At 53.7% G+C, this 21,198-nt stretch overlaps 1 protein-coding gene across 1 annotated transcript; it reads left to right on the top strand.

Annotated features, from left to right (window-relative positions):
- Window positions 1–1,328: 1,328 nt before the first annotated feature.
- Window positions 1,329–21,149, top strand: PRPSAP1 (phosphoribosyl pyrophosphate synthetase associated protein 1). Its single transcript, XM_027471388.3, has 10 exons — window positions 1,329–1,576; window positions 6,347–6,399; window positions 7,763–7,829; window positions 11,811–11,983; window positions 12,398–12,513; window positions 13,500–13,555; window positions 14,019–14,164; window positions 19,724–19,794; window positions 20,137–20,283; window positions 20,853–21,149. The coding sequence occupies exons 1-10, from the start codon at window positions 1,413–1,415 to the stop codon at window positions 21,009–21,011; spliced, it is 1,152 nt and encodes a 383-aa protein (XP_027327189.1). The 5' UTR covers window positions 1,329–1,412; the 3' UTR covers window positions 21,012–21,149.
- Window positions 21,150–21,198: the final 49 nt, after the last annotated feature.

Consider the following 21,198-nt stretch of genomic DNA (forward strand, 5'->3'; position numbering starts at 1 on the left):
ACGTGGGGGGGCAGCGGGGGGACCCTATAGGGGTCCCCTCAGGTCTGCCACTGACTGCGGGTGAGGGGCCGGAGCCAGGACGTTGCATGGGGCCGCCCTAAAGCAGCCATGGGGCCACCCTAAACCCCAGCACCCCCTGTGCAGGCCGGGGGTGGCGGTTTTGGTGTCAGTGACTTTTTTTGGAGTTGGTGACTTCATTTTGGCCCCAAAACCAGCCAGGGACTCCCCTGTAGCCCCCCCGGGGCACACGGGGCTGTCCCGAGGGGACACGGACGCCATCGGCGGTCCCCACCATGGACAGGACGCCCTTGTGGGCAGCTCCCAGCTCTGGGGCAGAAAACGTGTTTTTTTTTTTTTTATTATTTTTATTATTTTTTAATTACTTGGTTTTATTATTATATTTCCTTCTTTTTCATCTTTATCATCTTTATCATTTTTATTATTTTTATATCTTCTTCTTTTTTCCTTCCTCCTATCATCATCATCATAATCATCATTTCTTCTCTCTCCTTCCTTCCTCCTGTCACTTTTCATTGTTATTAATATTTTATTATCATTATCACTATTATAATTATAATTAATAATAATTATTTATTAAAAACATAAAAAATATAGAAAAAATATTTTTTCTCTAGGGAACCTGCTTTGGCAGGGGGGTTAGACCCGACGATCACTCGAGGTCTCTCCCAACCCCTATCATTCTGTGCTAATTTATTTATAATTAATTATTTCTCCCCCGTGCCCCCACCCCCAGGACCCCCAGGAGACCTTGGAGGACTCAGGGCCCCGCCCCTCCCCGCCTGCCACAGAGCGGAGCCCAGAGCGCCCCCGCGCCGCTTCCGGCGGGGCGGCGGCCATCTTGCGTGCGGGCAACGAAGCTACCGCCGTGCCCGGGAAGAGGCACGCAGAGAGGAAGCGACCGCGGAGCGCCGCAGCCGCGCTCGGGAAAGAGCCAGGAGCCTGGCGGAGGAGCTCACACCGTCCTCACACCTCCTCCTCCGGTACCGGCTCGGTGCGGGCGGCAGCGCTCTCCTCTCTCCCCGCCGCGGGGGCAGGAGCGCCGTGCCCTCACCTAAGATGGCGGCGGGGTGCGCTCCGCCCCCGCGGCACAAAATGGCGGCCGGGCGGGGGCGGCGCTCTATCCCCTCGTCTCTATGGGCCGCGGCGCTGCCAGGAGGACCCCGACCCCAAAAGCGCCCCCTCCACACAGCCCCCGCACCCCATTTCCACCCCCATTACCCCCCCAGGCTGCCCCCAGCCCTTCTTTTTTGGGGTGCCGCGGGGGCTGGGGGCTCACCGCGGTTGCATTGTGGGCGGGCGCATCGCTGGGCGAGACCTTCCTCCTCCTCCTCCTCCTCCTCCTCCCCACCCCTCAGGGGGGCGGCGATCGGGCGGCGGGGAGGGCGAGGAGGATGCCACGGAAGCTGTTGCTGCCTCACAGAGCTGTTTGTCCTCCCTTTCGGGCTCCCCGGGGGCCGCATGAGGCGCTGGCGATGAACGCTGCCAGGAGCGGCTACCGGGTCTTCTCGGCCAACTCCACCGCCGCCTGCACCGAGCTGGCCAAGCGCATCACCGAGTGAGTGCCCGCCGAGCCCGGGGTGTGGGGGGGGAGAGGCTCGGGGGGGGGCTTCCAGCACCTTCCCCCTGCCGCACACCCCCGCTGCGGATCCCTCTGGGCACGGGGTTTGGTGTGGAGAGCTTCCAGCAGCCCCGTCTGAGCCCCCCCGGGTGCTGCCCGAGCCCCCCCGGGTGCTGCCCGAGCCCCCTCAGCTCTTTTTTTCAGAGCTGCTGAAGAAACCCCCCCCGGCTGCGTGGCTGCTTCAGGTGCCACACGCAGCCCCGGCCTCTGCTGTGGGGCAGGAGGAGGTGGAAGTTGGTGGAATCGGCATCAAAAAGCGATCAGCTGTTTTTTGGGGGGTGTTTAAAACTTTGGGGGGGTCTAAAACTTTGCTAATTTGAGGGCAGGGGGTTGGGAGTTTGTTTGCTCCTCCACTCGGAGCCTGGGAGGGGATCTGTGCACTGACCAGGGTGGGTTTGGTGCCCTGCTGGCGTCTCGGTGGGCTAAGCAAACAGGGTTTGGTTTAGGGATAGAAATGTCGTGGTTTCCCCCTGCTCTTTTTTTTTTCTATCTGTTCCTTTCGGCACAGCTTGCTCGCGGTGGGGCTGGAGGCGCCGGGTCCTGCTGCGTGAGGTAACAGCCGGCCCCGAGATGTGGCGCTTGGTGCGCGGGGTTCCCACCGACACCTCGCCTCTCGTTTTGGGTTAATTCCATGCAGACGGGGGCAGGCAACAAGTGGCAGCTCCCAGCCGAGCTCCTAAGAAGCAGGGACATGCACATTGTGGCGCTGCTGCCAAAATTGGGGGTCTTGTGTGTCTTCCACGGCAGGTAGCGTCCTCGCCCTGCTCGAGGGGGTAGGAAATTGAATTGGAAGGATCTCTAAAAACAGGTGTGCGGCCTTAAATCGTGAGAAGGCTTTGCTGTGAGCCCAGCTAGCCCAACAAACAGGGTGCTCAGCACAGGTAATCTCCCCGCAGCTGACTCCGCTGTTTGTCCGGGATCGCCGGTGCTGATGGTGACAGCGACGGGCTGCCCTGGCTGTGGGAAATCCACGCGTTTGGGAGTGGAAAGCTTTTTTTTGGTTGGTGGGTGGTCTGCTGGTGTGGTTTCCAACTATATTTGGTCAGTTCCAGATGGCTTTCCCTTGGCTGATACAGCGTGACCGGCTGGGACGGGGAGGGCTGTGACAGCCCCTGGGGACAGGGGACGAGCTCCGAGCTCTCAGGCCTGAAAGAGCAAAGCGGCAATCATCATTTTCTGCTCTCTGTCTTTAAAAATAACTCGCTGCCTTCCGAAGATGTGATGAGAGGAGACGCAGGGCAGGCTTCCACAGGCTGCGGCACACAGCTGGCCAGGCGCTGTTCCTACTCGCTTCTCTCTGGCAAGAGGTGATGCACGGCAGGTGCCAAAACCGTCTGGAATTTCTCCCTGGCGTCGGGAAGCACCGGTACTGCTGGAGGAACCTGTGTCTAGAGGGTCCTCATCCTCCGCAAGGCTCCCAGCGATGCTCTAGGACGAACAGCAGCAGAACCCAGAGCGTGACCTCCTGGCTGTCTTTCCCAAAGCGTGCTTTTAGTAGAGGCGCTGGGGGCTTTTTCCCCCAAAAAATGTGGTATTTTGCAGCCTCTCGTTCTTAAAGGCTTTATTGAGCTTTACTATGAGCAGTAAAAGACCTTGAAGGAAGACAACTCCTAATATCAGGCGTAGGGCCTTTTGGGGCCCTTCATCCAGGCTCCGTTGCTCTCTGCCTGGAGGTGCGATGGCAGGAGAGGTAAGCGAGCCCTAGAAGTGGCCTTGAATCTGTTGGGAACTCTCAGTCTGTTACCAGCTGGGTGAAAACGAGACTCTGAAGATCCCTTCCTGAGGCAAAACTGGTACCTGAGGACTCCGAGCTCATCCTTTCCTAAAATCCTAACCCCGGGGAGGAGCACCCCTGGGATGGCAGAGAGAAATAAACCTCCCACTCGCTTCTGTCTTGTAAACTGATGGGGATTTTTTTTAATTCTTTCCCATGTGGAAAGAAAACTGCTTAACTGGGATGCTTGGCATGACGAGCTGCATTTGCAAGGAGGAAGGATAATTTCTGGGGCCTTTTTCAGATAATTTCTGATCCCCGATGGTCTCTGTGTGCTGCTGGGGGCAGGAGGAGGGATTCGCTTTGAAGCCCCGGAGCCCAGCAGATGCATTTTGCTCTGCTCTGACCGCGGTGTTTGGCACGGGGGCACAACCACCACGTCCCCCTTGGAGGAGCTGTGATTTGTGAAGCCTGCGGCCGTGTCCCCACTGCTCCTGCAGCTCTGCAGTGTGCAGGATGTGAGTATCCTGGGCGTGCAGCACGGAAAGCAATGAGGATCTGCAGATAAAGCACTGCTGCACGCCGAAGCGACGCGGAGTAATAAGGAAAAGAGGAGGACTTTTGATCTGATCTTTGGTCCTGGGGAGCCCCGTGCCCAGCTGTAAAGCCAGCGCAGCGCTTTTGATGAGAGCTGGAGATGAGCCCTGCTGCTGGCAGGGGGGGGAGGCCTTGCACCAGCCTCCTGCAGCTGGAGGAAGGAGCTTTGGATGGGAGGGAGGAAAAATAACAGCACCTTTCCTCCTCAGGTCAGCTTGGCAAGAGGCAGAGCACCAGAGGGGCACCCCGGGGTGTCAGCTTACGGGGTGCCGTGTCCCGTCTCCAAACCCTGTCCTTCTCTGCTGGGGAGTTTGTGCTGCTGGAGCTTGAAACCAAAAGCCAGAAGTGAATTGCGTCTCCAGCTCTGATTAACCAGGTCCTTAACCCGCCTGTCCTTTGGCCCAGGAGCGCGGTGCCACGGCTTTTGGCAGCCCCAAGGCCTGATAAAACCTCGCACTTCCCGAAATCCTGCCGTGTGGCACTTCCTTATTGAGCCGTTTGGGCTGGGAATTTCAGGCAGATCCAAAATGCTTTTTCGTTCACAGCTTCGTGTCCTGGTGTGCGTTGAGGCCGTGGAAAGCTCACTCATCTTTCCTGGGCACTGCTTGTAAGGAGGGATATCCCAGAGCAGGGTAAATTTTTACTGATTGCTCTCAGTAGGGTTTTTTTTTAAGCCCTAAAGAGATTTTTTTTTTCTCTTGCACGCTGTCAGGTGGGTGCCAGAGCTGGCGCGAGGACAGCAGGGCAGAGAGGAGCAGGGCTTTGCCTTTTAGGAGCCGTGAGTGGCTGCGGGATGAAGCCTTGCTCTGAGGTGGCACTGAAAGAGATGGGAGCAGCCTGGAGCAGCCCTACCTTGATCCCTGCCCTGCGCAGCCCTCTGCACGGATCCCAGTTCTGAGCACTGCTTCAAAACACAAAACCAGCACCAGGCTGAGCTTCTGCCCCTCTGGGGTGGAGAAGGGAGCTTCCAGCAGCGAGCTGGTGCTCTGGTGTGCGCGTGGGGCTGGTAATTGGGACATTTCTGCAGGCTGTGTGACAGCAGCCTGACCATTTCCCAATTTTAAGCACTTCTCCTTGGCAGCACGAGCTGGATCTCTGGTGGGAGTGCTCCGAATCACCTCTGACTGCCTCTTTTCCCTGGCAAAGACCTGCCCGTGTCTGCGGCCAGCTTGATGCAGTAATTCTGACAGCCCCGTTGGCGTGGCTGGGTGCTTGCTGCTGAAGCCAAACACAGATGAAATTCTTGCTGTCAGCTTAATTCCTCTGCTGTCTAACGCAGCGAGCAGCCGGGAGCTTCTGCATGGAAAGAGAAGATTTGGATCTTCTGATCTGGAAAGAGAAGAGCTGGGAATGAAGGCAAAAAAGGGCAAAATGATAGGAAGTGGAAATTTTTCTGCAGCCTCTTCCAAATGGGCGCTCCGAGGCTGGCTCGGGCTGTGCTCTGCCCTTGCCCTCGGTGTAAATCTTCCTCTGGCCAAACCTGCCGCTCCGATTCCTCGTTTCAGCAGCACAGAAGCTGTGCTAACGCCGTGCTGCCTCAGCAGGGCTCTCGTTTCGTCCCGTGCACACCTGGGACCTTGCCAGCCGCATCCTCCAGGCATCACAAAACTCCTCCGTGTTGCTCCCGTGTATTTGCTCCACTCCTCTCTGTATTTGCTCCGCTTCCCCAAACACACCGTGTGTGTTGGGGTGTCACAGCTGCCCCAGCCTCACTTTCCAGGGTAGTTTTTTGAGCTGAGACTTCAGCTTAGGGGCTCGGAGCTGAGTCCAGAAGCTGCTGTTTGGGCACGCGTGCCTCGAAATACTTCCTGACGGGACTGTGAAAGGCAGAAGTGTCACCCGAGGGAATAGTCTGCACTTCAGAGCATTTCAACACGCTCTCCAAAATGAATTTTTATCATGCAGCAGCGTTAGGAGGCGGGTGCCTCCCGAGCCCTGTTTCTGTTTGGCTGCTATAATTTAAACACATTTTTGCTGTTTTTCCTCAGAAAATGAGGCTTGGTGCCATCGTGCCGCCTCTCCGCTAGGCATGAGCTCCCTTGCTGGTCTGGACCAGACAGGAGCCTTTGGGGTGGGCTCTTCCTCAGAGTTCTGTGGGGTTTGTGCCGATTCCTTGGGTGGTGCTGGTCGTGGAGTGGGTTGCTCAGTGGCTGATACCAATGGGACGGGTGCGTGATGGCCCTGACCGGCTGTAGGGCACACACACAGCTGTGTGTGAGCACCCAAAGGCTCCGTCCCGATGTGCTGGCACCAGGCAAGACGTGTCCTGCAGCTTGGCTGAGGTGCTCGGCTCCCCCCTGTGCAGAGCTCGTGCTCTGTCCACGTTCCCCAAGTGGGATTTGGCTCACGAAGCGCTCAGTGCCCCCGTTTCTAACTTCCTTTTTTTCCCTCTCCAGACGTCTCGGCGCTGAGCTGGGGAAATCCGTGGTGTATCAGGAAACCAATGGAGGTAAGAGAAGCCCTCGCTGCTCGCAAACCTGTTTTGGGGTGATCTTAGGGCTGCAGACAGTCAGACCTGTCCGGTAGGTGCAGTGATTCAGCCGTGCTGCTGCTCCTGGTGGTGCTGAGCTCCTGTGCCTAACCTTAGACAGAGCAATTAGGTGTGTGCCTCGTTCCCCGGGTTATCTTGTTTGCCTGCCTGGCAGCTCTGTCTCATCTGTGATAGATTCCTACCTCGGGTGTTAGCTGCTACAAAACATCACCTGCTGTTGTGCTTAGGAAGCCATCCTCCGAGTTTGAAGTAATGCCTTTATTTCTAATTGTCTGCCTTGTAAAATTTAAACTACTCCCTTCTCCCAGTCCTCCCCCTGCCACAGGCAGTTCACAGGCACCTGTCTTGCCTTTAAGAGCCCAGATTTGGGGCCGAGCTGGAGCCTGTTTGCATCTCTTTAAACGTCACAGCTGCCCATTTCCAGTTGTCTGTGCTGGGCTGAAACTCGAGGATATTGGCTAACAGAGTTTGGCTCAAAGGAGCAGCGGGACGGCCACGCGGCGATGCATGAGGCTGTGCCTGGGCTGCCTCGTGCTGCTCAGAGCTCCCTGCCCTCTGGGGTCGGTTTTAAATTGGGCTGCTTGCTTCAGGGGCTGAAGCCATTCCTCGTCGCTGCACAACAAATCATCCTCCGTTCAGCAGGGTCCCTTAAGGCTGCTGCAGGTGTCTGGACGGGTAGGTTTGGGTCCTGCAGCTCAGCACATCTCGCTCTCTTTTGTCTTATCCCTGCCCTCGGGTTCAGGACTGTGGGAAAGGAGCAGCCCAGGAGGGCACTTTGGGAAACCTTTGGCTTCGCTCAACTGCTTTGGGGCTTCTCCTGTTGAGTAAGGGGCTGTAGGAAGCGTTTTCAGTGGAGACTCAGGTTTCCAGCTCATGGCAGCGTTGAGATACCCTGAGCTTCGTCGTGAAGCTGGGGAGCTCTTCCCCTGAGCACTGCTGCAGGGGTGTGCTGGGCTAACCTGGTGAGTACTGGAGGATGTTCTGCTTTGGGGTGGCTCTTTGGTAGCTAGGGTATGAGGTACTGACAGCTTTCAGCAGGAGAAATGGAAAGGATCTCTCCTTGGGAGTTCAGTAACTGCCTTCTAGGTGCGAGGTAACAGCCAGTCAGCCTATTTTGCCTTGTAAATGCAGCTCACTCACCAGAATGCGGTGCCAGCTCCTTGCTTCCCAGGGCTAGCCTCTGGAAAAACCCACAAGTCCTGCTGCCTTCCCCGACCTCTGGGCCCAATTGTCATTAAAACCTGATGCCTTATTTAAAACACGATGTCTTATCGCTGGAAGTCTGACGTTTGGGAATAAAACTGTTTTCATTCCTCCTCAGAAACAAGAGTTGAAATCAAAGAGTCTGTCCGGGGACAGGATATCTTCATTATCCAGACCATCCCCAGGTAAGGGACTTGTGGCTGGATTTTACACCTGTGCCGTGCTTTTAATTTCTGCTGCAGCAGATCGTTCTGGTTAGCTTGCTAGCCGTTAGCCAGCACGACGATGTCTCTTTGCAGGGTTCTCAGTGCTTTGACTTAATCTAGGACACGACATAGCGTTAAGCTGTTAAAATTCCCAGAGGATCGCTCACACCACAGCAAACGGAGATGCTTCCCATCCAACAGCACCAGTGGCATTTGAGGCAAGAGCCAGCCCGACAGATGGGGCGAAGCGAAGCACCCCTGTGCTGTGGGGGTGTCCTTGCAGGCTCAGTTGCTCGGTGATTTTTGACTGGCACTTCCATTTCAGGACGTGCAATTTCCTCTCTGTTCCCATTACCGAGCAGCAGAGCCAGCAACAAAAGGGCAACTCTGTGCTTCCATCACAGGCTGGATTACTCTGCCCCTCTCCCTGCAGTGGTGTGAAACTGAGTCTTGTGGAAATCCTTTCCTTCCCTCCCCCACATGTGTAATTCTTAAAGATGTTATGCATTTTCTTAAGTGGGCCGATTTTTTATTTTTATTTTTTTACTTTGGGCTGTTCTAGCCTTGGAGTAAGAGGAAAAATAAGTGCTAAAAGTAACCCTGGTCCCAGAAAACCACTTGTTGACCCAGGAGCCTCGTTCTCCTGGCTGATGCAGGGTGTAGGAAGATGGCATTAGGATGGGACAGCTGATAGTGACCAAGCAGTCCGTGCAAGTTAGTGGGAGGGAGCCTGTGTGCAAATGATGCAAGTGAAACCTGCAGAATGACCACGAGCAGGTAGGGGAGGTGCTGTTCTCAGAGGTGAGGTGTTGATACGCTGCATTTTGCACCATGAGCAGACGTAAAGGTGTTCCAGTTCTAACAGCTTTCTCCAAGATAGCAAATTCTGCTGGGATTTTGGAGATCACAAGCACCAGTAAGTACCAGAGCTCCAGCAGGTAGCAAAATAACCTGGAAATTGATATTTTCCTAAGAAATACAGCCCACTGGGAATTTATGCTCCTTTTCTCTGTGTAATGCTTGGCCTGTTGTTAACAGAATCGGGAGGACTACAGGAGCAGCCTCCTCACTTGTGGAGCTCCTCTTGCAGGCTGAGGCATTTTCCTGGAGCTCCTCTGTCTCCAGAGAGATGCTCTCAGGGTTTCCTCCCCCAGGGAGCAGCTGAATCTCTGCGAGCTGAGAACCCGCTGCTGCAGGCTGTGCTCCAGGTGAACGGCACCGTTCTGCTGCCCCTGCTGGGGGAGTTCTCGCAAATAACGTGTAACTGAGAGCTTTGTGAACATGAGACGGGTGAGGAATTCAGAGAGAGAACTCGGAGCACTGGGGGCTGACAATGCTCTTGGGAGGGGAAAACCTCCCCTGCCCTCAGCTTGTTTACCCTCCTGTTTTTCTGTAATCGGAACTGATTATTCCGGGTCGAGAATTGGGTCCTTTTAGCGAAAGTGCTGAAGCTCCTTTGATCGAGGTGCCACTGTTGTACAGACAAGTCATCTTTTATTCTCAAGCTGCAGCTGTGCCTTGCTGCATTGCTCGAGAGGACAGGTTCAAGGACGTCTCCATTTTGCAGAGGGCTTCAGGGAGCTTTTCAAGAATAAAAACAACCATCGTGTCGGATAACCTGAAAGTAGGGCTTCTACACTCATTTCTGGTTCAAAAAGCAAGTGAAATATTAGAACTTACAGGAAAATTAGGGAGAGGAGACAGCCTTGTTACGCTGCAGCGTGGACCCACAGTCTGCATCTTAAATGCATGGAGATGGAACAGAAAGAGCTGAATATTTGATGCAAGCTTCTGGTCCAAAAAATGGAGCAGAATTAAAGAAGTTCCAGTGCCAGGTGTCATCCGGGGCTGCTGGTGTAGGGACTGGCGTGTGGGGGGGGGAAAAACTGAGTATCCTGGAACTGCTGAGGGCTACAGGGAGATCTGCCAGAGGTCTCTGGACAAGTGGCAGGTAAAAGGCACTGCTCTGCCAGAACAAGGAGAGGACAAACAGAGGCAGCAGGTGCGGAGTTCAGAGCAGACAGAAGGGGTGGCACTTCCCATTACCAGGTACTTCACAGCTTCCCAGGACCAGCCTTTTAGCTTCAGGAGCTCCTTGCGTGGGGCTGCTGCCTCTACCAGGGGCTGTGGGATCAAAAAGCTGCGGGATGGATTCCTGGTGGGCATGGGGAGAAGATCAAGGTCTGGTGGGGACACGAGGAGCTGCAAGCTGCTGGCAGCTGTGGAGAGCATCACCACGTCCTCGTGTTCTGCCCCCTGCTCGGCAGGGTTGGGGTCTCTCAGTAGCGGGGCTGAGCACCCCAATTTGTACCTTCCTGCCTGGTTTAAACAGGCGGCGTGCTGTGAATGTAGGTGCTGGGCAGTGAGGCACTGGGCAGCACGGGGACTGCGGGCACCTTTCGAGGTTTCTGGCAACCTCCCCTCGCAGCAGCAGTCGTGTTCTCTGTTTTGTTACTCTTTTTTTAAAGTAATTTGAGCAGTGATGATGGAAAATATTGAATTTCGTGGGTGACCTTCAATTAGACTTCATCGAGGCTGCTTTGTTTCACACAATACTGATAGCAGCATCCTTTTCTCCTCTCCCAGCCGCGCTGGCACGACTGGAACAGCAAAGGGAAGAAGTGGTTCTTTGTTAGCTCGCTGCCCTACGTGGCAGGGGGTTATGTTTTATGTAATTCTTGGCTGGCTGCTGCGGAGCTGACAAAGCTTTCTTGTGTACGAGCAGCATTGTGCGGGGGGCTCGGCGCAGCCAGCAGGAGAATAAAGAGATGCAGAGCGGTCGCAAATGAGGGCCACAAATAAAAGTTGGGTCCCAAAGGAAAAGGGAGAGCCACGGAGAAGTGGTTAGAGGAATGTGGTGTCACACACGGATGGGAAATGTGTCTCTGAGCGCTTGGGGATGGCAGGCCAGGTGGGCTGGAGGGTGATCCCAAAATATAAGCTCCCAAAAAGCTCTGCAGGGCTTTGAGATGCTCTGCGTGGGAGGGTGGCCCCGGGCAGCCCCTGCTCGGTCACTCTGTGGCTCTGCAGCAGGGCCACCTTCAGCGTGGCCCCCCCAGGGAAGCGGTATGTGGGGTGGCTGCTGGAAAAAAGCAGGAACGTCTTTATTCAGGGCAGGGACCGCAAGTCCTGATTGCTCCCACTTGCACATTGCTCACCTCCAAAGTGGTCTCAAGTTGCTTTGTGATGGTGCAGGCACTGATTGGGATTTTCCCTTTCCAAAATGAGTCCAGATGCAGATTAACACACTCCTGGGGTGCTCCAGGCGTCATGGTGCAGCTCATCGCAGATGTTTTTCTGTGCATCCCTGTCTGTGTGTGTGCTCTGCCAACATCCCAACATCCCTTCTTTGTTTTACCTTCCAAGTAAACGTTGTTTGGGGTTTCTGCTGCTGTTCCTTCCATCTCTAGGTAAGTCAGATAGCAAGGAGATGCTGACCTCTGCCAGAACGATGCGTTGGGGCTCGGTGCAGCTTCAGAGTACTGTATTGAAGGCAGGGAAAGTAACTGGATTATGTTGCTTAAAAAAAAAAAAGCTCGGTAAATCTGGCGTGGATGAAATTGTGGTGGCTGCACGCATGCTGCTGCTTCTTCTAAAGCCTGTTTTATTTTAGAATATACTGTGTGACGTGACATTTGTTCAATCATTAGTGCGGGAGAATGCCCTCTTTGCTGTGTTGATGGAGGGAGTCATCGTACGCCTCGTGTCAGATGGCAGAATCCAACCCTGCCCAGTGAGTCAGTGCCCAGCAGTGCTGCAGTCGCTGCCCCTGCATTTAGCAGTTGCTGCTGATGAGCTGTGGCACGAGGGAAGGAGCTGCAGGATCACAGTGCAGGTCTTGCACACATTAGCATAAGGCACAACGCTATTTACCTGGAAATTCGATGAGGGAAGTGTGGGTATGGTACGGGAAGGGCTCTCACTGGAAAAACACCTGATGTGTGGAACATCTTCTTCCAGAGATGTGAACACTGCCGTCATGGAGCTGCTGATAATGGCTTATGCACTGAAGACCTCCTGTGCCAGGAACATCATCGGGGTCATCCCTTACTTCCCCTACAGCAAACAGAGCAAGATGAGGAAGAGGGGCTCCATAGTCTGCAAGCTGCTGGCTTCCATGCTGGCCAAGGCAGGTGAGCGTGGCAGGGAGCAGCCCGGCCGCCTCGGGCGCTGCCTTGCAGCTGCTGGCAGCCTGCAGGGCTCCTGCCCTTCCCTTCTCCTCCTGTCAGATGCGCAGGCGTGCTGCCAAAACCCTGAGCTGCTTTGGGGGAGTTTATTTTTATTTCTTTAGCTCATGCCTGGGGAAGTGGCCTAGAAGTGTCGCGTTGAAATAGTCACGGTTGCTGGTCGGGCAGCGCCTTACCGCATGCCTGTTCCTTCCCATGTCTCTGAAACTTTTTTTTTACCTGCTTATGCTCATTTTAAGATGTGGTGTACTCGTCTGTCTGAGAACTGAAACAGTCTGGAAAATGGAGATGGTTCAGGAACTCCAGCTTTGTGGGACTCGTCTCAATGAATCACTTTTTTTTTTTTTTCTCCTTTCTTAGGGTTAACGCACATTATCACCATGGACCTTCATCAGAAGGAGATTCAAGGCTTCTTCAGCTTCCCCGTAGACAACCTGCGGGCATCCCCTTTCTTGATTCAGTACATACAGGAAGAAGTGAGGTTACTCTACTTCTGTGTATATCAACTTCGCTTAACGCAGTGGCGGTGTAGGGCTGCTAGATCAGATGCTCTGCTCATGAATCTCTTTTTCTCAGGGAAACTTTTGCATGTTCCACAAGGAAGTGGGAAAACGCTACATTAAATTAGATGGCGTGAGATTGCACCTGGATAGAAATTGAGTTTTTGACCATAAGCTGGAGATGAGCTTGAGCCCTCGGTTGAAATTCATTGCTCTCTGTAGAGCTAGAGCCATCTGAGAGGTGCTCTTTATGCTCCTGCCTCTAATCACCTTTTAAATCCTGTTCGTGTCTGCACTCACCCTTTGTTCTGCGGTGGATGTCTGACTGATCTGAATTATTGATAGACTTTGTCTTGGGCTCTGCTTAGGAATGCTGAGCACACAGAGGGCCTGGGGACGGACGTTTTGTCTCCCAAATGCAGGAATTGATTTATGCCTGCGTGGTGAGAGCAGGGCTGCTGCACGTGGGGAGCCCAGGGCCTGGGTTCGGACCTGCAGCCAGCCCGTGTGGGGTGGGTTAAACACAGTGAGCTCTTCCTTTTGATCATTTTGAGTGTAAAACCTGCTCTGCGCGGGCACTGGGGGCTCTGTGTTGTAGAGCCAGGGCTGACCCCTTTGGCCCCAGGGTCTAAACAGCCCCCTTTCTTTCCTTGCACCGTGCCCCATCTCTCAGACCCGGCTGCAGGTAGCTCTGCAGGTGAGCCCGTGGCTTGTGGATGCCAGTAGTGAACTGCAGTCCTGTGCAAAGTGGGACTTGTGAATAGATGGCATCCCCTGCACTATTGGGGCAGAATATGCAAATACAGGTGTTGAAAAGGGATGCAGTGGCCTTGCAGTGCTTGTACCCCAGGAGGAAGATTTGGGCTGGGGAAAGCGAGTGGGTGCAGGTCTACAGCCATGAATCAAACCAGAAATGCTCTCTCAAGAAGGCCTTTACTTAAACAGTTTTTTATCACATCCAGATTCCGGATTACAGAAACGCAGTTATTGTAGCCAAATCTCCTGATGCAGCTAAAAGGTAAATAGATTTTTTTATTATCTGGTTTAAAAATAACTTGGAAAAGGTCTGGGCTGCTGGGGAATACACTGGGGAAAAGTAAGGGAGGGTTTGCAAATGGATCAGCAATCTGTTTCATAAGGCATTTGCGGCTGGAAATCAGATGGGCATCTGTAGTGGCGCAGATGGGCAGCTGAATTTTGCAGTCCCAGCCCCACGGGAGTAAATTTTGGAGTTTGCTGCTGCAAACCTAGGTGGTTCACCTGGGGTCAGGCTCCCTGCATGATGAGTTTCAGCAGGGCCTGGCTGTGTCAGGGAACATTCAGCGTGCAGAGGAACACCAGGAGATCTCTGTGGTGGGGCCAGGGGGCAGAGTGGGCTTTGGGGTGTTGGGAATCCAAAGTCCTTTTCAGGGAAGCTCTTCCCTGGGGAAATCCTGTACAGCCTTTTTTGTTGGATCTGACGTGCTGTGGTTGTCCTGCAGGGCTCAGTCTTATGCTGAGAGACTACGGCTGGGACTAGCAGTGATCCACGGAGAGGCTCAGTGCACAGAGCAGGACATGGACGACGGCCGTCACTCCCCTCCGATGGTCAAAAATGCAACCGTGCACCCTGGCCTGGAGCTGCCTTGTAAGATTAAGCTTCTCTGCTCATCTCTGAGCAAAAAAGACGAGTGGGAAATGGCTCCCGGTGGGGCTCTGTAGGTATAACCAGCCCTAGGGCAGTTGAATTTTCCTCGTGGAAAGGTTGATGTAGGAGAAGGTGTGTTGAGGTCCTTGTTTAACTCTTTCTGGCTATGCAGGGCACCAGTTTTGCTCCCCTTGGCTTCGCCCACTCAGCAGTGTCAGGCAAACCTGTGCTAGAGGTGGGGTTTTACAGTGCAGAACTCACTGAAACCAGAAAAAGCAATGCAAAAGTGGAACTAGCAGGGGAACGGCCCCTGAGACAGCCTGCTGCGCACAGCCTGAGGATTGCTGGTGTTCTTACAACAGCACCAACTGAACAAACAGCCGAAATCCAGCTCTTAATTTGGGAGGATTTCACCTTTCTAGGTAGGTGGTGGTCGGACAGAAGCGATGGGTGGCTGAGAGCAGTGTGGGAATGGCAGCGTGCTGCTGCCTGGGACAGAGCTGCCCATTGCGCAGCCACCTGTAATTACCCGGGCTGTGGCCGGGGCTGCTGATAAGCTGCTCCCCTTGTGAAGTTTAAGGAGAGCATCCAACCAGTTTGTGGTCAAATCAGGGAGGGGGAAGGCAAGTAAGACCGCAGGCATTTTGTGTTAACCCAGGCATCGCTTGGTAATGAAATCAGCTCAACCAGGCTTGTGATGCTGGTGAAACTCCACCCCAAAGCCCAGGAGGGGTTTCGCAGTGATGTTTGGAGCTTCATCACGGTTGTCTCCTGTCTGACAGGGGATTTCTTCGTGCACTTGCAACAAAACAGGGATGTGCACGCTTACTCTTCGCCTTTTGCTTCCTGTCCTGCCCCACAGAGGATTCAGTCCTCCAGGATGTCACATCTGGCTGCTGTCAGGGCCTCGATGGAACTGCAGCTTTATTCCCAGTCGTGTCACTCGAAGGAATCTCAGCTGTGGGAGCTTGTGCTGCTGGGCAGCCCCATAAACGGTGGCTCATACAGAAATTTGCCCTTGTCCCGTTTCGTTAGGGTTTCGGTGGAAAAAATGTTTTCAGTCCTCAGCTACCCAAACGTGAACTGGTTTGCTGTGTGCCACCACTTTATTTATCTCCTGCAGAAACTCAGCCCTTGGCTGATGACCTTGCATTCCTGCATGCCTATGGCACATGTGGAAAACAAGCAAGCTGCAGCTCGGGAGCTGTCTGTCGGGGGAGTTGTGGGGTGGATTATGGTGTGGCTTGTCCAAAACTCTCAGCAGAAAGCTGCTTTTTTTTTTTCTCTCCAGTTTTATGATCTTAGTAAATACTAAGGAAACTTGTAATGCTTAGTAAACTTAAACTACTTAGGAAATACTGCGTGGTTTTGAGTGAGTGCCGGGCTCTGCTTGTGGAGCTGCAGGACACTGGGGTAATAATACCTGGCTGCAAGCAGTCTGTAAGCTTCTGGAGAATCCTGCCTGTGCTGCATTCCCTGCCAGGGATCGATCTGCTCTCTGTCCAGCAGAGGTGAAAATGCAGCAGGGCTGAGGATGGCGATGCTGTGAGGCTGTGCTTACCCCCTTGGTTCCGCCTCCCTTCCTATCTGATTGAGTCATTTGGAAGGGGTTTTCCCACCTCGAGTGGCGCATCAAACAAAGCTTTTGATCAGCTCTCCCTGCACTGTGTACCAGCACCTCCACTCCCAGCACCATAAAGCTTGGTGACGGGGTAAAACAGGGCTCGGCTCTGTGCTCGTCTTGTGTTTGTGGAAGGTAGGGCACGCTCCGAACCCACAGCTACCTGCTTCCTTACCCCAAAACTGGCCAGAAAAAAAAAAAAAAAAAGAAGCTGGTTGCTAAAACAATCAGCCTCCAGGGCTGTCTGGCTCAGGTTTCATGAACACAGGTAGGAAGTGGGAGCCCTCCTGGGGGAAGCAACTGAGACTAACAGCAGAGCATCCTGCTCTGGGCTGCAAGCAGATCGATGTGGGGCATCCTTCCTCTCAAGACTCCACAGTTTGGGGCCCCAAGGGCATGGCTGCAGCCAGCAGGGAGGCAAAACCTGGAGCTGGGAGCCCTACAGCAATTATGTCATGCTTTTTGTGATTCTTTGCGGGGTTTTGATTGAATTGGGCAGGCTCCTGCATCCTGGCGTGTCCCTTTCCTCCCTGTTCAGGTAGGGATCACGTGCCCTTAATTAAGGAGTGCTGTGCAGCATAATGGCTTATTTATGGTCCAGAGGCTGTGCGTTGATGCCATGCTGTGATGGGGTGGTGTGTGGAGCTGTAACAGCAACGTGCCAGAGGTGCCTCCAGCTGCACTTCCCAAAGTGCTGTGCTAAAATGGCAGCAGCAGCTCGTGTCACCCCAAAATCAGGAATTCGGAGCCTTGGAGACCTTCTCTTTGTGTGCCCTTTGTCTCGAAGCTCGGGGCCGTGCTTTACCAAGTGCCCGTGGATACTTTGCGTGTTGCCCCTCCTGGAGAAAAGCGGTGGGGTGCTTCCAGTGGCTCTGAAATCCCCGACTTGGTGCTGGAGGCGACGGGCTACTTCAAACCCAGAGGCCAGCAAGCTGCCACGAAGGAGGAGAAGCTGGGTGGAAAAACTGGAGCGACCTTGGGTCTGTTCCTGCTTCCCTGCCCCCTTATCTCTGCTGTGTTGGGGCAGGGGCAGGGCGCTGTTATCAGCTTCCAGATCTCTGGGCAGCATTTCTCCAGCAGCCTTTTGTCCCTCGGCCCTGTTGTAAAGGCAGCATTATCTTACGGGGTGGTTATCGCTGTAACGCAGCCGTGTGGGAACTGTCAGCCCCAATTTTAGCATTCCTTAACCCCGTTTTGACCACTTCATTGCAGCAGCAGGTGTGAGCACCCGGGAATGCTGCCTGCTCACGGTGATCGGCTCACCTGCAGTGCGTGGAGCCTGGGTGTGTGTTGCAGCAGGAGCAAGGTGCAGGTCAGAGCATTTGGCTGATTTCCCCACCACCCCCGTGTTCTTTGATATTCCTGCTTTATAAAAGTAGTCATTTTTTATATTCAAAAGGCTGCAGATACAACCAGCATCTTTTTATGACTTTCCATGAAAAAGAAAAAAAATCAGCAGCACTTTTTGACCTAAACTTGTGATAATCAAAGGGGCTACATCTGGCAAAGGTACACCTGTGGCTTATTTCTGTTGCCTTCTTCTCTTTCTACATACAGATAGAGGTTTTGTGTCTGGGAGGAGGACGTTCTTTATTATTTTAAATCATTTTTCGAGCCACCTTCTCGCAGCGGTTCTGACGTGCATGTAGAGATACCCCCACAGATTTGGAAGGAAAGGAAAGTGGCTGCAGTAACCCCTGCGTGCACCCTGCTCGTGCTGCAGCGACCGAAGCTCTCTTGCGATTTGATGTGGTTGTGGGTGGATCTCTGGCTTGCAATTTTTTTCTTTTCTTTGCAGAGAAAATTGAACAAGGAAAAGGGAGAACATCTCTGTAGGATCCGGGTAGGTCGACATGTTGCCTACCCTACTTTAACAGTAAAGCAAACCTGAAACACAGCGTTCAAAAGCAGACAATAGCTGTAAAAAGCACGGCTAATGCTAGCCTCTGAGCCTAACGAGGAGTGTGTTTGCTTCCTTTATGGAAGGGGAAGATTCAGATTTGCTGAAACTTCACGTTTTTCAGTAAAATGGTGCTGGGTTTCAGCTCCCTGGGATCTGTTCACCATTGCTTAGGGTTTTCCCTCACCTGGCTGTTGTAAACAGAAGTGGTGCTCGTCTGTGGATGCACAGGGAGAGCAGCCAGATGTAATATTTCGATATTTCGTAGCTCCCACCAGGAGCTGCGTTACTGTCCCGACTAGATTAATAAACTAATAACTAACCTGAGCAGGTAGGCAGTGCCTGTAATTGAAATTTATGGTCTGCTTATCTCTCCTGAAGCTTAATCCTGCTTTATTGCAAGCGCTCTTCCTTCTCATAAGGCTGCTTTCCCTGCAGGATTTAGACAGGACTTTGCATTTGATAAGAGCCTCGGCAGCAGCAGTGCAAGGGAGGCTGAGGAACGCGTGCTCCAAAGAGCAATTAACTCCGAGTCCAAGATAGCTGTGATGGTTTTTTTTTTTAACCACAAAGCCTAGCAACGGGTGACATCCTTTTGGACAAAGCAGAACGTATTGGTCACCGTTTTGTACAGTTCTGGTGAGCTCAGGGTACGTTTTGTGTAGGAGGAACAGCACTGCACATGAATCTTTGGAGCTGTGGTCCTGCTAATTGCTTCCATCACATCCCTCAGCCTGACTCACGCAGCCGTGCTTGGGCCCTGAGCATTCCCAGGCTCAGGGAATAGCACTGGCTCAGCCTGCTGTGCAGGACGGGGAGTTTCAGGTAGGACTCCTGACGCGGGAGGGCTGAAATCAGTGCTCAGGCAGGCTTCTGGACGGGCAGCACCTTGTGTTTTTTCATGTTGCTCGAGCGTAAAGCATGACGTGGAAGCAGGTTGGCTTACAGGAGGAATATCTTCCTCTCTAGGTGTCTAAAAGTCCTCTGGACCTGAGAAGCTGTTGTGGGCAGGCTGAGCTACAAAGAGGAGGGATACCAAGTGCCTCGGGAGGACGCTTTGCACTCCCTGTGGATAGCACAAAGGCAGGGGGTGCAGGTGTGCTGGCTCAGCCTTACCAAACGTTGGTGTTCTCTTTGCTTCAGTGGTTAGATCAGCCCAGATTATCACGTAACGAAACTCCCGGAGCCACCTACCACCTCCACGTGCTTCCCTGCTGGGGCTTTCTGCCTGGTGTTCGCTGGTGCTTTGTAGGGTGCTTGTGCACGAGCCCTGTCAGTGCGCAGGCAGAGCCAGGGCGGAGTGGATCCTCGTTTCTTGGCACATCTTTCCCACGTGCCGGGTGGCACAGATCATCCGTGTATACTTCTGGATGCACTGTGGTTGTAGAACTGAGTCCGGGCTGGATTTTGTCCTGCTCTGTCCATCAACGTGCTTTAAAACATTCAGCAAAACGTTGGAAGTTCTCCGTGCCCGTGCGGGTGCTGTTAAGGCGCTCGTGTCCGCTGAAAGATCCTTGCAGGTTTGGTGAGCCAAGAGTAAGCGAGCTGCAGCCTGAGCGAAATCCTTCAGCCAAATCAGTGAGCCCAGCCAGTGAAAAACTGCACATTGTGCACTGCCCCTTTGGGAGGGGTTATCGGGGAATCCCGGTGGTTGTTCCCAGTGCTGACAGCCCCCTTTCCTCGAGTCCTGTTTTGGAGCACAGAGGCCAGAAGTCGCGGAGGTTCCCCACAGACGAGGTAGAGCTTTGTAGCGCTCCCTGCACGAGGATCTGTTAGACTTTTGGATCCACGTGTCTCTGAGATCAGTGCTGGGTCCCTGCAGAAACCGAGAGTTTCGTCTTGAGGCAGCAGTGCTGCTCGGTGAGGAGGAGGAGGAGGAGGAGGATGGTCACAGCAGCGCTTACCCGCTGGGGTGGGTTATCAGGGGGGAGGCACAGGTCCGGGTCTGCACCAGCTCGGCAACAGAGCGGCCTCGTGCAGGGTGGGACGGTTGTGGTTTGACTCAGAGCTGACTGAGCTGGGCTTGTTTCTTCCCCAGTGATGATGGCCAAGGAGAAGCCGCCGATAACCGTGGTGGGAGACGTTGGAGGAAGAATCGCCATCATCGTGGTACGAGGGGGGTGGAGGGGAGCGGGCGGGGGGTGGCCTCCTCCTTCCAGCGTCTGCTCACGGGCTGCTTTATCCCAGAGGGTGGGAGGGACCCCCTGCTGTAGGGTGGGAACACGATTGTTGCCATTTTTCTTCAATTTTAGTGATAAGTTCTGATTATTTCAGCTTTCTGCTGGAAACGCTTCATACTTCAGCCTTGTAAAACCTGCAAACTTTGCCCCCTTGAATCTACAAACATGAGATATCCACGAATAGTCAATGAATCTGGGATACGTGAAGAATTCTCCTAAAATACTTAAAACAAGCAAAACCTTGCTGAGCTCCCCATGGGTTTCTTTTCAGGATGACATCATCGATGACGTGGAGAGCTTTGTGGCCGCCGCCGAGATTCTGAAAGAGCGTGGAGCCTACAAGATCTTTGTGATGGCCACGCACGGGCTGCTGTCTGCGGACGCCCCCCGCCTCATAGAGGAGTCCTCCATCGACGAGGTGAGCCCGTTTTTTGGGGCTGCCGAGGAAGGGCCGGCTCCGGCGGTGGATTTAAGGCACTAAAAACCAGAATCTGGTCCTGGGGGAGTGCCTGGTTTCATCAGATGCTTTCGGTTCTGGTTGTTCACAGACGAGTCGCTGTGATTAATACTTGCTGGGGTCAGGTTTGCTTCTCTGCGTGTCGTCTCCCCCGCACGCTGATATTACTCACCCCTGCCTGGACACTTCCCTTACCACAGCACGTGGCCGTTCTCTCATTCTGCCTCTTGCCCCAGCTGCTGGGCACATCACAAGGATGAGATCTCAGACCTCGTCCTCGGGATCCGATGTGTCAGATCCTGTGCTCTGAACGGGCCTCGTGGCCTCCGTGGCAGCGGCTGTCGTAATTGCTGGTGACAGCTTCCCCTGCACTGAGTGCCTCGTGGAGAAGCCCGTCTCATCTTTTTCTCTAACATACGGGGATTTCTCAGCCTTGCCCTGACCCGTGGAGCTGATTTGGGGTAGCTGTGGGATGCGAATTAATGGTGTCGCTGATACATTCCTGGTCTTTTCCTCCTGGCGCCCCGCAGGTGGTAGTAACCAACACGGTTCCTCACGAGGTACAGAAGCTGCAGTGCCCCAAGATAAAGACTGTGGACATCAGCCTGATCCTCTCCGAAGCCATCCGGCGAATCCACAACGGGGAGTCCATGGCCTATCTCTTCCGCAACATCACCGTCGATGACTAGAGCTGGTGCTGCCCCTGTCCTGGCTTCCACGAGAGAGGGAAATGTGCATGAGCAGGCAACGCCATAAGTTATAGACGTAACTCAGCTGTTTATTCTTGTAGGGAGGGTGAAGGTTCTCAGGGTGGTGAGCCGTGAGATCCCATAGGAACAAATCCACCTGACCAGCACTTTACAGGTGAACGGGAGG

This window comes from Anas platyrhynchos, chromosome 19 (genome assembly GCF_047663525.1).
Source record: "Anas platyrhynchos isolate ZD024472 breed Pekin duck chromosome 19, IASCAAS_PekinDuck_T2T, whole genome shotgun sequence".
Classification (NCBI taxonomy): domain Eukaryota; kingdom Metazoa; phylum Chordata; class Aves; order Anseriformes; family Anatidae; genus Anas; species Anas platyrhynchos.